General features: G+C 33.7%; 2 protein-coding genes across 3 annotated transcripts; both read right to left on the minus strand.

Moving 5' to 3' along the window:
* Positions 1-3,253: 3,253 nt before the first annotated feature.
* On the minus strand, positions 3,254-4,396 carry LOC140834835 (uncharacterized). The gene has a single exon (XM_073199984.1). The coding sequence runs from the start codon at positions 4,338-4,340 to the stop codon at positions 3,468-3,470; it is 873 nt and encodes a 290-aa protein (XP_073056085.1). The 5' UTR covers positions 4,341-4,396; the 3' UTR covers positions 3,254-3,467.
* Positions 4,397-9,635: 5,239 nt separating this feature from the next.
* On the minus strand, positions 9,636-14,386 carry LOC140834836 (protein DMP4-like). Of its 2 annotated transcripts, XM_073199985.1 has the most exons (3): positions 12,965-14,386; positions 10,337-10,417; positions 9,667-10,225 (listed from the first exon to the last, which is right to left on the minus strand). In XM_073199985.1, exon 1 carries the CDS (start codon positions 14,210-14,212, stop codon positions 13,556-13,558), a length of 657 nt encoding a protein of 218 aa, XP_073056086.1. In that variant the 5' UTR covers positions 14,213-14,386; the 3' UTR covers positions 9,667-10,225; positions 10,337-10,417; positions 12,965-13,555. The 2 variants fall into 2 exon arrangements, 1 of the variants encoding a protein (XP_073056086.1); XR_012118764.1 differs by lacking the exon at positions 12,965-14,386 and adding an exon at positions 10,989-11,088 and having other exon boundaries at positions 9,636-10,417.
* Between the last annotated feature and the right edge of the window lie 679 nt (positions 14,387-15,065).

A 15,065-nucleotide genomic window follows, 5' to 3' on the forward strand; every position in this document is an offset into this window, starting at 1 on the left:
TTAAGAGATGTCCTTTATCTTCTTAGAATAATATAATGTGTTGGGGGAGGGTGATTTTACCCTACACCTACAAGGGTGAGTGGTGTTTGTTTCGGCTAAAGAAAGTGGCTAACGAGGTATCAAGACTGATTGAAAAAACCTCGGTCTGGAGATGGTTCGGTTGTTGATTTGATTGGATTAGGATTCAAATATAATTGATTTGCATTCATAAAATGACCCAAGGTGAGTAAAAACAATCGATTCTCAATCAACTGTAGTCTTCCGATTGAAATACTTATCTGTACGATGTTGCATAATTCTTTGTTATGTTATGTGCATTTTGCGCGAGGAAAATGAACAAAATCGTTGCAAATGATAATTAACTTAACGGTCTTATTTTAAAACGTGATCTTTCATGCCAGTTCATGGGTTGCGGATTAAATGGCCATATAATTAAATTGAATAAATAATATATTTACTTCAGTTACGTATTGAGTGCACGTATAATAGCTAAGTGGATATAACAGTGTGTTTCCTAAGCAGAAAGTAGTATGTTTGACCCTTACCTCAGAGGATAGAACAGTAACCGCCTATTATGCATTTGCAATCCGTATATTTTTTTGTTTCCAGTTTATTTCATTGTTGTAGTTCTTATTTCTCGAGGGATCCAAATTTTAATAGCTTTGTATGACTTGATTTTAAATTCTAAGAATATTGCTAAAAAATTTTAAACAAAATTTTGCAGAGCATCCATCATACTAACTTATGGTTGGTGCCTGGATTTCTTTATTTTTAAGGTCATTTTATATTTATTGGCGCTTTCCAAGTGTGAAACATTTTTGCATATTTTCTTCTTTAAATAAACATACTTCATTTAATTTAATTTCTTACAATTTATAATCCTTGTTAACAGTACAAACCAACTGAATGTCCTTCCAAGAAAATGCATTTGAGGATTCAAACGGTCTCACTTTCACAGTTCATTGTTATATGACCCCAGACGAAGACAAATAGTAATTACAAAAGCCCAGAATTATGTCGGTCAAGCCATGAAGGTTTGTCGGGCTTGCCTGTCCCTGCCCTTAGCCCAATTCCTTAATAGCATGATAATATATTCGACGGAGTTCAAGCTAGAAATTATCTCTAAAAGCTCGCGAACCAACTCGAGTAGTTACATTTGATAACCAAAATTTTCGAATAAAATCAAGGTCTAAGTTCCTCAAAAAAACTTTCAAGGTTTATTGATATTTTGCTTAAATATATTGTATTCGATCAACAACCGTGACACTTTTTTAACAATACGGTTCCCTGTACTGTCCAAGTTCTGCTCATCAACTTTCAATTTCTAGACCCAATTTAAGTAAACTTCACGTTTTCAACTTTAATTGATAGGGTGAAGTTGAAGGCTGGAAATTAATTTTTATTATGTTAAACATTTGGATCTTTAATTACATGATTAAATCATCTTTGGAAAAACTTTTGAAAGAGATTTAGTTAAGTTTTATTTATATCTTTTCGGAAGTAATAAAATCTAGGCAAAAACTTGTGTGAGACGGTCTCACGGGTCGTATTTGTGAGACGGATCTCTTATTTGGGTTACCCATGAAAAAGTATTACTTTTTATTCTAAAAGTATTACTTTTTATTGTGAATATGGGTAGGGTTGACCCGTCTCACGGATTATGACCCGTGAGACGGTCTCACATGAGACTAACTCTAAAATCTATAGTTCTGAATCATTTTATATATTTTTTCAAACAAACCCAAACATAAGAAACATTTTTTTTAGTATCTATTTTTTTTAAAAAAATAAATAATTAGATTAGATCGACTAAATGATTATTAGGGCAAAGAATTGGCTATTTTATGCTACAGCGGTATATTTTTATACAAAATGTCGTTCAATATAAAGTCTATTTTGTTTTGAATTTAGATATTTTCACAAACCCAAAAATTTAGTGAATAAAGTAGTTAGCCGGTGGGGGCAGCTGCAGGCCAATCAATTAATTGCTCATACAAAGAATGGAACCGTAATCATTATAATCATAATCGTGTCCACCCACCCGGCGATACCACTTGCACGTTTTTACCTTTTTTGCTCCAAACAAAATGAGTACCTCGCATTTCTAGCTTCTGATTATAGAATCGCGATTTCATTGACGAAACCCAAACCCTCGTGAAATGGGCATCCATACATTATTTCCACAGCATCATCTTATACAACGAGGAATTGTTAGGCCAAAAGGGATGGGTATACCCTTCTCAAATTAAGAAACGGTAATATATAATTTTATTTTAAAGATCATGCTTACTTTATGTGCCTTTTTTTTTATCCCTAGTTGTCACAAAGAAAGAGCTTATCCCATTACTTCTACAGCGGAAGAATCACGGGTTTGGATTTCAAAAACTTTATTTACAGTGATTTTGTATTTATTTTACGTGTAATTGACACTTGATTTCTTCTACAATATATATTACCTTTTTGGGACACAAAATTCATAGTCAAAAAGACTTGGAGCCTTGACGCTTAAGTTTGGGTACCTGGGAAATAAAGCCACTCCTTTATTTGCGGTGGAATGGAATGACATTATGTTAATTTATTTAGTAGATTATTACGTCACATTTTTATTAATAAATTTTGGATTACTTTATGTTTGTTTTACTTTCTTCTTCGAATTTTCGGGTTTTTATGTTGTTGAATTTTCTTGCGACAAGCTCCCTCGTTTCAAGAAAAATAATTCTCAGTACTCTTTTTTTTTTCTTCTTCAAATTTTTGGGTTTTATGTTGTTGAATGGACAAACTCCCTCGTTTCAAGAAAAATAATTCTCAGCCAATCAGAAAATGGTGGATTTTACAAAATGAAAAATAATAAAGATAATAAATAATGGTGCAGGTGAGCTCAATCATATAAAAATTTGCCACTTTTTAGTAGGTCAAAACCAGTGTTTGTTGTTCCGATTAAGCGCAGGAGTCAACATTAATTTAAACCAAATAAAATAATTAAATTATGTTTTTGCTTTTAATCGGACAAGAAAATGATAACGTGTTCAACCTCACGTTAAAATTACATTAAAAAAGGTTCCACCAAAATAAAAAAATTATTTTGGATATTAGAGAAATCTAAATTATCAACTCAAAACTAATAGAGTGGGTCTTTTGTAAGACGATCTCACTGATTTTTATCCGTGAAACGGATATTATCCGTGAAACGGATCAATCCTATCGATCAGTGAGACCGTTTCACAAAATTTTTTGCCAAATTAATATACCTAAATATATATATGTAACGATGTATTCAACTAATCAAAGTCTTCAGGCCATTACAGAATAAAAAATCCAAGATTTCATTCACGCATTTTTAATTTTGCAGAAGCAAAAGAAAAAAAGGAAAAAAAATGAAAAACACATGTATGAATCAAACCTATACGTTTGAAACCCATTAATGGCAAGACTGTAAATATATTACTATTCCCATTTCACCCCTGCATTCAAATTTCAAGGCAAATTCGTTCTTTCGGGAACTCATACTGGTTCTGATAACTGTTTCCATAGTAATTCCTGTCATTGTATTCGTTCGTCGCTCGAACCCCCTTCAAGCCTTCATACGGGTGGTTTTCGCTGTATTTCTCGTTGTTTATGTCGTAAAAATACTTCCCATTTTCTAGGGATCTCGTGTCGCTCATCCCCTGTGGTTGGAAGCTGCTTTCTTCTTCGCCATTGTAGAAGTTATTCTCACGGCTGTCGAACCTGGTGTCGGATAATCCTTGTGGACCGCTGTTGAAACTGCTGCCACCGTTGTAGTTGAAGTTATCGTTGCTGTATCTGTTGTTTGCGGTGAAGGTGTTGGCTGTGTAGCTTCTGTACTTTGGTTCTCGTGTCTGATATTCTTTCTGATCAGCCTGGTTGTCGTAGTAGTTTTGGCCGTCCTTGTAGTTGCTGTTTTCGTCGTCGTTGTATTTTAGGCTGTTGGTGTAAGTATCTTCTGAGAACGAATTGCTGCTGTCTTGAACGTTTTCTGGTTCTGTCACATAGGCCACGGGGTTGTAGTTCTTTGGTAGATATTTATGGAGGGGTTCAGCGGTTGTCGAAGTGGTGGTGGTGGGTTCGGCTGTTGTGGTGGTGGCGGAGGGAGGAAGTTGGCCAGATTCGTGGCTGTAAAGTCCGTAGCCATTTTCATTTTCAGGCAGGAAGTTGGGTTCTTGTTGTTGGTTGTTGAGAGGTTGCTCTTTGTTTGGGGCAACATTGGTGGTTGTGGAGGACACTTTGTCGAAGAATTGGCTGTCTCTTGCTTGTGTTTTCATGGAGGAAAACAGCGTAAGGAGGAGGACGAACGAAAGTTTCATGGCCACGGAGGAAGCCATTGGGGAATAGGGAAAGTGACAATGTGTGTTTTGTGCTTAATTCTGAATATGTTCAGTGTGTGTTTTATAGCTAGGCGTAGGCGTACAGTTGAAGATTAGGTCCCAGTCCTTCAATTATATGTTATTATTAATTAAATTACAGCTTTAATTTATTTTATTTTTTTGAAATACTAATATTTGTTTAATAAAATACAGCAAGCATTAATTTTTTTTAAAAAAAATGCTCTGATGTCATTACATTTTACATAAAAATTTACTCTACAAATGATATTTGGTTGGGGGGTAGCTACGTGCAATTAATGGAGTCACACTTACTTTTAGCTGCTCCTGCCCAACAGTGACTGCTCAAATTAATTGAAGGAAACCAAATCAATCTAAGTATCCCAAAATCGCTTTTAGACCTTTGGGTTGCAAATGTAGTTTATTCAAGAAAATTTTATAATTGGACATAATTATATGGCAAAAACTTGTGTGAGACGGTCTCATGGGTCATATTTGTGAGACGAATCTCTTATTTGGTCATTAATGAAAAAATATTATTTTTTATACTAAGAGTATTACTTTTAATTGTGAATATAGGTACCCGTCTAACAGATTAGTATCGTGAGACGGTCTCACATGAAACTCACTCTAATTATATTCAGCTATGTATGCTACATTAATAATACGAGGTAACCGAGAATTAACCACTGTTATTGATGCTTATGAAAGATGGCATGAATCGTATGATCAAGAGCCGGTATAACAATGGAATTCCAAGTGCTTGTGTATGATTGGGATTGCACAATGTTGTTCAAATTATTTTTATCTTTTAGATTTTTCACTAAGGAAATATTGTGCAATTAACCGCAAAACATACTCACAATTTTTTTTTTTTTTTACGTAGAAACTCGTTATCTTAAAAAGATGAATAAAGAAAAAATAGAAAAACAATAAGCATGGAGTGGGGGGTAACGGGGTAACGGATTATTTTATGTTATATTTGAAGTATTTCTCATCTTATGATAATTGTTAATAATAACTCTTGGATCATCAATATATATATATATATCAACTTCGATATAAATATGAAAAATCTACAAAATCTAAAGAATAACCCGGGTTATTATGCGTGGATTGTGGATTGGATGAGACATACAAAGAACATGTGCCCTCTAAATTGGTACACCACTCGGACCCTGTCTTTTTTACTCTTATCTATACCAATGGCATACCTATCAAATACGGTCCCCTCCCCAATCCAAAATATTTAATTATTTACTTACTTTTTGGTGGGGTCTAAAAAACTTACTGTTTTATTCAAACCTTTTTTTGAATATGATAATTTCATTCCTAAAATACTTGAAATATCACGTTTAATGAAACAATTTGTGGATCTAGCTTTTTTTCTTCAAAACTATGCCTCTAAATTTTACTTCAAATAGCAATCCATTTGAAACTCAAACGAAAAAAAACAGCAATGCATTTTTTAATACATGAAGTTAAAATGTCATATATTTTTAGAAAAAGCAAAAGAAGCTCCATCTTCTTTGTTCTTTTTTTTATTAAATTTATTTTTTATCCTTTATTTGCTTTTTGTTTTTTTTTGTACCCTCAAAGGCAAATATAATTATAAGGGGGTGTGGCGGGGATGCGGGTCTACCAACTTAGAGCCACACCAGAAAAATTTATTGCGACCAAGAAAGACAACTTGAGTAAATTCTACATGATTTTTAAATATATTTGTGATATACGTCGATTTGATCCATATTATTATGGAAAATATATATTTTAAATTCGAAAATGTATTGTTCACTAAACTTGATATCTTTTCATCATATTTAATGCTTTATGAAAAAAAAATGGGGGGAGGAAATAGAATTTATTGAGACGCAGTAAAATCATTAAAATGATTGGGTAGGCTGTGGCTAATTCAATAAACCATAGCAGCCCATTCTGCTAAATATTACACGTGGTTTATTAAGATAGATATTAAAATCAGAGTTATGCTATATGTATAACGAGTATTATAATACACAGTTACGCATTATTTTGAAAATTACAAAACTATCCTGAGAAGAGTAATTTTGATTAAAGTGTATTTGGAATAGTTTTATAATTTCAAAAATAATGTATAATCGAGTATATAACATTTATCGCATATATAATATTTTTCGATTAGTTATGAGTTTCTTCAAAATTACTCGTACTATCTCCTTATGATGCATATGACGATAGTCGATGAGGAAACAACGTGATTAATGGATTTGAAGAATGAGCCATCATCATCGTCTTTTAACATTAAAGTTTTTTTTTTTAATGATATGGTTAATTGTGTAAGAAAATTACAATTCTCATCCCATATATTTATTTATATGATGTTTTGATTCTATATATTGTAAAAATTCGATTTTTTCCCCAATTTTTATTATTTCAATCGACGTAACAATGATGCGACATCAAAAAAAACAAATGAACATGACCAATTTTATAAATTCTCCTAATTGTATTCATATGTAATATTCTTTTCCCGTAAAAAGATAAAACGAATGGTATAAAATGACTGATCTAAAAAACTTAAAATAGGGTTGGATGTACTTAGAAGTGTACAATTTTTGGAGACATCTATTTGACTCAAGATGTGAAAAAATATTATTTCAATATAAAAAAATATTATTTTCACTGTTGTGAAGATCTATTCACAAAAATTTTCATGATTTTATATGCTTTACGAGATCCAATATATGAGTAAATGGCAATTGGTTGTCCATCAAATCAGAGAATTAAGATGATGGGTAGTTCGATCCTGGGTGTGGGGTAGTGCCCACACCCCATATGAGTGGTTGAGATTCCACTTTATGGGAAAAAAAAAAATTAACAAAAAAAATTGGGCCATAAAAAAATCTTGACCCTTGGATGCATCCCTGCTGGCAGTATCTGGAAGGGTAGGATCGAATTATCCAAGATGATGGGCGGTTAGCTTAGGGATTCCAATCGAGGAAATCAAAGTCTTTCCGTTTTGTCAAATGCCTTTTACCTTTGTCCTCTTTTGGGTTCCATGTAATCCTTACGTGATTGGCGGAAGAAAATACAAATTTTCAAATCGTTGAATATTAAATAGCCTCTTTAATATTTTGTTTTATTTATTTATTTATTTATTATTCATTTAAATTATAAACAAATTTCGAATTCAAATAGGATCCCACCCCACTCAGTTATTAATTAAAAGAGGAATGTATCTCATGTGATAACTGTGAGACGGTCAACCTTATCGATATTCACAATAAAAAGTAATATTCTTAACATAAATTCAAAAGTGATATTTTTTCATGGATGACTCAAATAAGAGATATGTCTCGCAAAATAGGATCTGTGAGATTGTCTCACATAAATTTTTAACTAATTAAATAGGCTTCAAAAAAAAAATTATATGCACAAAGTATCAAATAATTATAGGGGCTAATTAAGTTCATTTTATTTCCATTACAAAAATCTCAAATAAATATAAAAACGACTAAACTTTAACATTTTTACATATCTAATATACTATTCCCTTCACTAAAAAAGTAATAGTTTTATTTACAACATTCCAAATTTAACATTTATTAGTATTATTAATACAAATTACAAGTTTTAATGTTTTCATAATTATTTTATTTGATAATTTTTTATTTTTAGTATTTGACAAATTTGATTTATTAGAAAATACATGTAAGTCAAAAAAACTCTAAAACATTCAAAATATACAATTTCATTAATATTATTAGTTTTATTTAACTTTTATTTGAGATTTTATAGTTATTATAAATTTCAAGTGAGGTCAACGTAATTAACATTAAGTATTTCATTCGATGCTCAGCTTGAAAACTTTAAGGTTTTTTTTTTAATTTATTTAGAATTATTAGTTTCACCAAAAAAAAAATCACTGAATAACTCTCTTACGAAGCATAATTAAATGTCAAAAACTTGTGTGAGACGGTCTCACGGATAATATTTGTGAGACGGATCTCTTATTTGGGTCATCCATGAAAAAGTATTACTTTTTATGCTAAGAGTATTACTTTTTATTGTGAATATGGGTAGGGTTGACCCGTCTCACAAATTAAGATCCGCGAGACGGTCTCACATGAGACCCACTCTTATTAAATCTATTAAATTTGTAGAACAGCATCGAAAACGATATGAAATTTGTTCTAATCCTGATGGGAAAATATGCAAAGAGGAGTAGTATTGGCAGGTTAGTCGGAGTCAATTTCACGGCGTTTAATATTTGTCTCGCCATCACCATGTGCATTTTTTGTTCGTTTTCCAACTAAATCACATGACTCGTCCCCACCCTACAGACATCCATCTCCATACCATTACAGGTCCACTTAGCCTTTCTTACTCTTTAAATTTCAAAATATTTGGCCGATTGAGGACGACTAACCGTTTATCTGATATTGATATCTCAAATTTAAAATAAAATATCATATAATATTTGGCCGTTGGAGGACGACTAACCGTTCACCGTGTTTTCTTTTTTTTATTATTATTAAAAATTGTTTGATGTTCATTTAATCTAGTCTTTTTTTTAAAATAAAAATTATGAAATTGACGTAACAAAAATCATGTATGACGAACCAATTTGATATTAATTATATAAAAAAAAAACTCAATTAGATTATGCAGTGGTATGGATGCAATCCACATGATGATACTCGAAGATTTTGGGTTTGAGTTTTCCTATGAAAAATAATTTAATTTGGTGAAAGATATGTCGGCTCATTTTTTAAGGAAAAAAATGGAACACTAGTAGATAAAATAAAGAGAACGTGTATACCACTCACCAAAACACAAAATTAAAGCTCATAAGTTCTAATTATAAGGCGCAAATGGTGGTTGAAATGTTATTGGCACGCTTAACTCTACTTTTATAGAGGGGTAGGATCAGCTTCTAGCACTTCATGATTCACGAAGTAGAATGTACATATAATATGATTGTTACCTACGACCAAGAAACATATATACTATAAAGAATATAGTCATTTTTTTTAATAAAAATATCTTTCAAGATTTCACATATCGTGTACTCGAGGTATTATTATCATATATTTCCAAAGAAAACGAATAGTCCATAGCACAATAATCAATCAAGTATTGAATGCAAACGAGATTCGAGGGAATGGCAACGAAAGAAGGACGAAGGTTACCCATGACTTGGATACATAACAAATAAGAAGTATCAGAGAAACACACAGACGCACACAATAACAGTCCAACCAATACATGAGATAACGTGACACAAAGTGTACAAAACATTGGGAACAATATCGACCATATAATTTCCACGGGACATGGTGCTTTGTTTTTTTCCTATTCCAATGGAGGAGGGAGGCGGCATATTTGGGTGGCCCTCAGCAGTCGCTGATTGTAGCGGTCCGGCACGGTTGTTGGGTTGGTTAATAGGTGGGCCAAGACATGGAAATTAAAAGATAATTAGAAAAATCCATTGACCAAGTTGTAGCTTCAGGAAGCAGTAACATGACCCGATTTAATTGGAATTCACATTTTATTTTTGTTAAATAAAATTATATACATAATCTGAAATCAAATTCAAGATAAGATAAGCCTTCTTGAACCGCTCAAATCGTCATTTAAATGAAAGTGAAAATTCACACACTGGATCTTCCGAAATTAAAACGAGTCCTTTGAGAGCTGAGTCTATTCTAGCAAATACATGCCAGAAGACTGAACAGCTGCCATTCGATCATACCTCATATGATGTTTGGACTGGAAGCATCTCATCTCAGGATGGATTAGGCCAGCGCCTTAGTGTACCCGACAATAACGACGTCCAGCTAACTACAATGTGATAGGAGTAACATGCAGAAACTCATTATTGTAAAAGCAACCAGGACCGATGCCTGAAGGCGACAGTTAGGTAAGAATTAGAGCAAGGAAAGAAAAAAAATGTTTAACCGGTGCGTGAGCGCGGGAAGAAAACCGACTAGTGAAAGATAACGAGAAGAACCAACCACCATAAAAATCAGCTCCTGATGAGCAAGAACATGAGTAAATTCATTGCCTTTCATTGCCTGCTTGACGTAACCTTGCAACTGTTAAACAAAACAACATTAAATTTATGATCGTATTATAATTAATGCTGGTTTCACCGAGGTCTAGGCAAAAAGGTTTCCCGGGGTTTCTGATAAAAAAGAGCTGGAAACTTCTCAGTACTGTAAAGCTTCAAGGATTTAGTTCAAATATTATTCTGGTTCCAACTTTTTACGAGAGCTGAAGGCAAAATCATTTCGTTAATAATGTACACAAAAACTGTCAAGAAACCACTGGTTTAAAAACCTCAGACTCATGACGCGAAGAACAGAATTATACTTTAACCTCTCCCTTGCATATATGCAGGGGGAACATAGGACCAAAATTAATTTTGACCATGGTCGAATCTGATGAAGATCTTGTCTGCAGGTTTTAAAACACACGACTTCTGTAGAAAATAACGGTTACTACAACACTTCCTTATGATAAAAGGGGGCTACCGATAAAATCATAAGTTAACAAAAAAGGGTTATAGAAACCATAGAACGACTTTCACTGGGTGAATTATAATTCATTTTAACCTATCACAGGAAGAAAAATGAGCTCGACAGAAAACGAGCAATCGATATTCACCTTTCAGTTCTCTATAAGTTTTGTTTCTTGAAAACAATGTAACCTTGAAGCAATAATGATACCGTTACGCATCGCCAAACCGAGTAGGTATTATAATCAATGAAGCCCAAGTGAAGTTTTAAATTTTAAAGGAAATCAAACAGATCAGATCAATCTCCATTGTCTGGTGGGCCAAGCGGGAGCATAGGGGGACACAAAACACGATCTTGTCCCAAGTCCTTAGTAACTAGCTAAATGCTGACTTCCTCTGCATCCCTTAAACAAGACGTTTCAAAAGTTTTCAGCAAGCCTCGCTGTCTGGTCCCATTTGATTACCCAATTAAGATATATAACTTATCCATCCAAAAAAACAGACTGCGGAGGAAAACAATCTCCTCTGTTGAGCACTTGAGCAAATCATCGATTTATTAAATCAGTCCATACACCACATTCATGTAATTGGTTACAATTGGTAAACATCTTTTTGTTAGAACAGTTTTACATTCAAGTATTCACAACCATACTAGAAATTCATGAATCCATCTCCAATGTAACTTTCTCCTTTCTCTTTTGTTGGTATTGGGTATATTTTATTTAACATAAATTATAAAGAGTATATGAGATTTTGTGTCAGTCAGATTTAAATGTTGTTCCAAATGTCGTAACACTTGGCACAACATGCAGCAGAATAATATAATACAAATAAATAACTTAACATAAAATAACTCATAATTGATCGTGCACAAGTATAGATACCTATACATACATGTCGATGCTTCATAGCAAATAATCACTAGAAAATAACTTTCAGTTTACAAAAACCAATAACTAGTTATTTTAATGAAAATCAATTGTGTCAACACTTTGAGAAAATAACATGCTTTCTAAAATAACTAACAACTCTAAAACGTATCCAAGAAAGCAAAAACTGGAGCAGCAAAACTTGATCTTCAGCCAACACTTACGCGCGTATTGTCTGCGTATGTCTCTAACAATCACGACAATACGTACAACAACATTCTTCAAACCAACAACGTCCTCGTGAATTGTTTTTCTCCGAAAGATCACGATGTGCAAAAGTGCACTAGCAAGCAGCCACGAAAACTTCCAAGTAAGAGTCAAAGGCCACAAGAACGATAAATCGAAGAAGACGAGTCTTTCCTTGACCAAGGAATTTGCAATATTGCAAGCATAGTTAAATTGAAGTCATGGCACTAGATCCTAAAAACTATGGATGAGCATCGGTTTAGTAGGGATGATTTTGGTGTCATCCTAGTCGAAATTGTTGGTTTCAGTTTATGCATTTCCAAAACAAACACAAAATCAAAATGATAAATGTGGCTTCCCTTTGGTTTAAAAGCAATCATTTTATTTTATTGCCTAATACTTTCTTTATTTAAGCCAAAAATTAAATCTAATATATTTATACAAAGTTCACACACATTTATAAACGAAAACGAAAACGAAAACGAAAATGACGCAAGCTTAACCAGTTAAAAGGCATAAGGTTTAGTTTAACTCAAGGCATAGACATGCATTCTTTTCTGTTAGAACTGGGGATAAAAAGAGTTGCAAAGAGCAAACCAAACCATGTTTCAAAGAAAACTTGAAGATCAGACATAATTTGAAAAAACCATCGATCTCATTTCTTCTTTTGTTTCGATAATTTGGTTTTGGATTTGTTTGCAGGTCTATTATGTACACTGTAGCCCAAGTACGATGTATATATGCAATCATGTTCTTTTCTCAAGATTCCAGAGAATTTATCCAAAATCTGTCAACACAGAATCCTATGTTCTTCAGGGAGAAAACTGGAACACCGTTGTTTCAGGACACAGAAGGAAGACCCCAAAAAAATAAATTGAGCCAAGGGGTTGTACGCGGAGACCATACATCGACCATACATCTTCGCGTAAGAAGTATTTTTATAACTCAACAGCATGCGGCAAAGGGGCAAGTAGAATAATACACTTATAAGGGCGAAAATTAGAATTAACCAGGTGATGATAACTCTTCATAAAAGAGAATAGTTGCAAAGCTTGAGACTTGAAGAAAACTAACATAGACCCTGCTGCTGGAGCACAAGGATTCAGAATCTCCTCAAACTTTTCAAACCATTTTCCTTGCAAGATTTTAAAGGACTGCAGAACAAAGAGTAACTTGGTCAGGATTTTTTTATTTATGAAGAAATCCGTGAGAAAAAAAAATGATTATGATTGTACAAGCTATGAAACAGCTGTTTATGAATTGAATTTGTAAACTATCGTATGAGATGGATCAAGTCAAGCGATTCTGAGCTTGGCCTCTTGGAGCTCATAGGCGGCGTGATCAGAACAACACGACATGACTTTTGGAAATCATTCGGTTTGGCGAGATAGACAAAGAGAAACGAGAGTACAGCTAGAAGAAGAAATTCCGATGGCGCCATTGCTAGCCTTCCTTATCAAATGTCTTAACACCTTTGAGTTTCTTCTCTAATTAATAACCATAGCCATACTGTTTTTGTACATTTAATATATTTGATTTGATTTGAAGATTACTACTCCAGTTAATCACCGTATTCACATGTACAGAAAAAAAATATATAATTAAAGCTGCCGTTGCAACATCATTAAACTGGGCGCGACAGGGAAACCGATTCCATGTCGTCTTGTCGGGAAAACAACGAATAACATGCTGCAGATGGCCCCAATCCCCACAGGAAGTGCGGTAACTATCTCTTGTGTTTCATCAGAAGGATTCGGGTAAAAGCACCCCACCACATTCTGATCGAACAAAGTGATGGCCCCAAATACCAGTATCGACATCCACGCATGCGCAAAATCGATAAACTTGAGCCTATACTTTGCCGCAACCTCAGGTTGTAGATGCAATGATCCGTCGATGATCCAGAAACCGCGAAACGTGGCCAAGCCGTAGCACACGTTACCCTTTTGATCCTCGATGCTATCCGTAAAACACAAGAAGAAACAAGACAACCCGCAAAGGGAAACTAAAACCGCGGTCAAGATACGGCTAACTGGATCACAGTGACATTGGTTAGTAAATATTGGAGAAAGAAGTTGGAAAACTAGGACAGTTCCTGTTGGTAGAAGGTTGGCCAAGTGAGCCGTGCTTTCAAACGTTTGGCTAATGGCTTGTTGGATGAGGTTTCTATCGATTTCGGGTGGTGCTTTCTCAACGAGTAAAGGGAGTTCTTGTTCGTAACAATCGTGGGATGATTCGTTTTCCACATTACTCTCCATTTCTTGGGAGTTTTTAGCTGCTTTTGGCAGATTTCCATGGTTCTTCGGGAGTATATTTATGGGGTGAAGGAGAGGTTTGTTTGAGTGCAAGCAAAGGGAGTGTTTTATACTAAGGTACTTTCCCTTTCAAGAAACGGAACACTACAAAAAGCGTGAGTTTTCTCAACTTAATTTTGGGAAGGATTTTCTTCCTTTGACGATTAAACTTCTGTTCTCTCTCACACACACACAACTCATTATGATTTCAGGAGCTTCCAAAATAGCGATAAAATAATTTTTAAAAAAATATTCGAATAAATTGACTTATCTCTATTTGGTTATTTGAACGGGTTCGCTACAAAATGAGCATTTACTCGATTTTTTTTTAAAAAAATCCCCAAAATTAAACGTATATATAAAAAAAAGATGTGAATTTCGTATTGATAAAATTTTATTATTAAAACATATTAATGTTCGCTCCTTTGTTAAAATTTATGGAGCGAGGGTAATTAAGACCACTCGTGTGGGGATACTTAATTTCTCGTGGACTACAACTACTGACTTTTGGATTTTAAGTGTCGATAAAATTTGTAAATTTTTTTATAACTTTTGGTTATGTGTTCTAAATAAGTAATTAAATCAGAAGCACTAAATATCAGCGTATCAAGCAAATTCGGTACACGATAAGTTTAGAAGACCTCTTGCTTATTATTTGGAGACTATCTAATGTCTACCGAACTATATAAATAATCCTTCACTTGTTGTACGCACTCTAGTGAATTACATCAGCGGTCATTTATGAGCTCAAAATTATTTCTCTATTATATCGAGAATAAATTCAACAAATCAAACATTTAAATAATGTTCATTTCAG

This window comes from Primulina eburnea, chromosome 6 (assembly GCF_022965805.1).
Source record: "Primulina eburnea isolate SZY01 chromosome 6, ASM2296580v1, whole genome shotgun sequence".
In the NCBI taxonomy this organism is placed as follows: Eukaryota; Viridiplantae; Streptophyta; class Magnoliopsida; order Lamiales; family Gesneriaceae; genus Primulina; species Primulina eburnea.

Excerpts from the sequence above, each read along its gene's own strand:
- LOC140834836 (XM_073199985.1), bottom strand. The coding sequence starts at position 14,212 with ATGGAGAGTAATGTGGAAAACGAATCATCCCACGATTGTTACGAACAA.
- LOC140834835 (XM_073199984.1), bottom strand. The coding sequence starts at position 4,340 with ATGGCTTCCTCCGTGGCCATGAAACTTTCGTTCGTCCTCCTCCTTACG.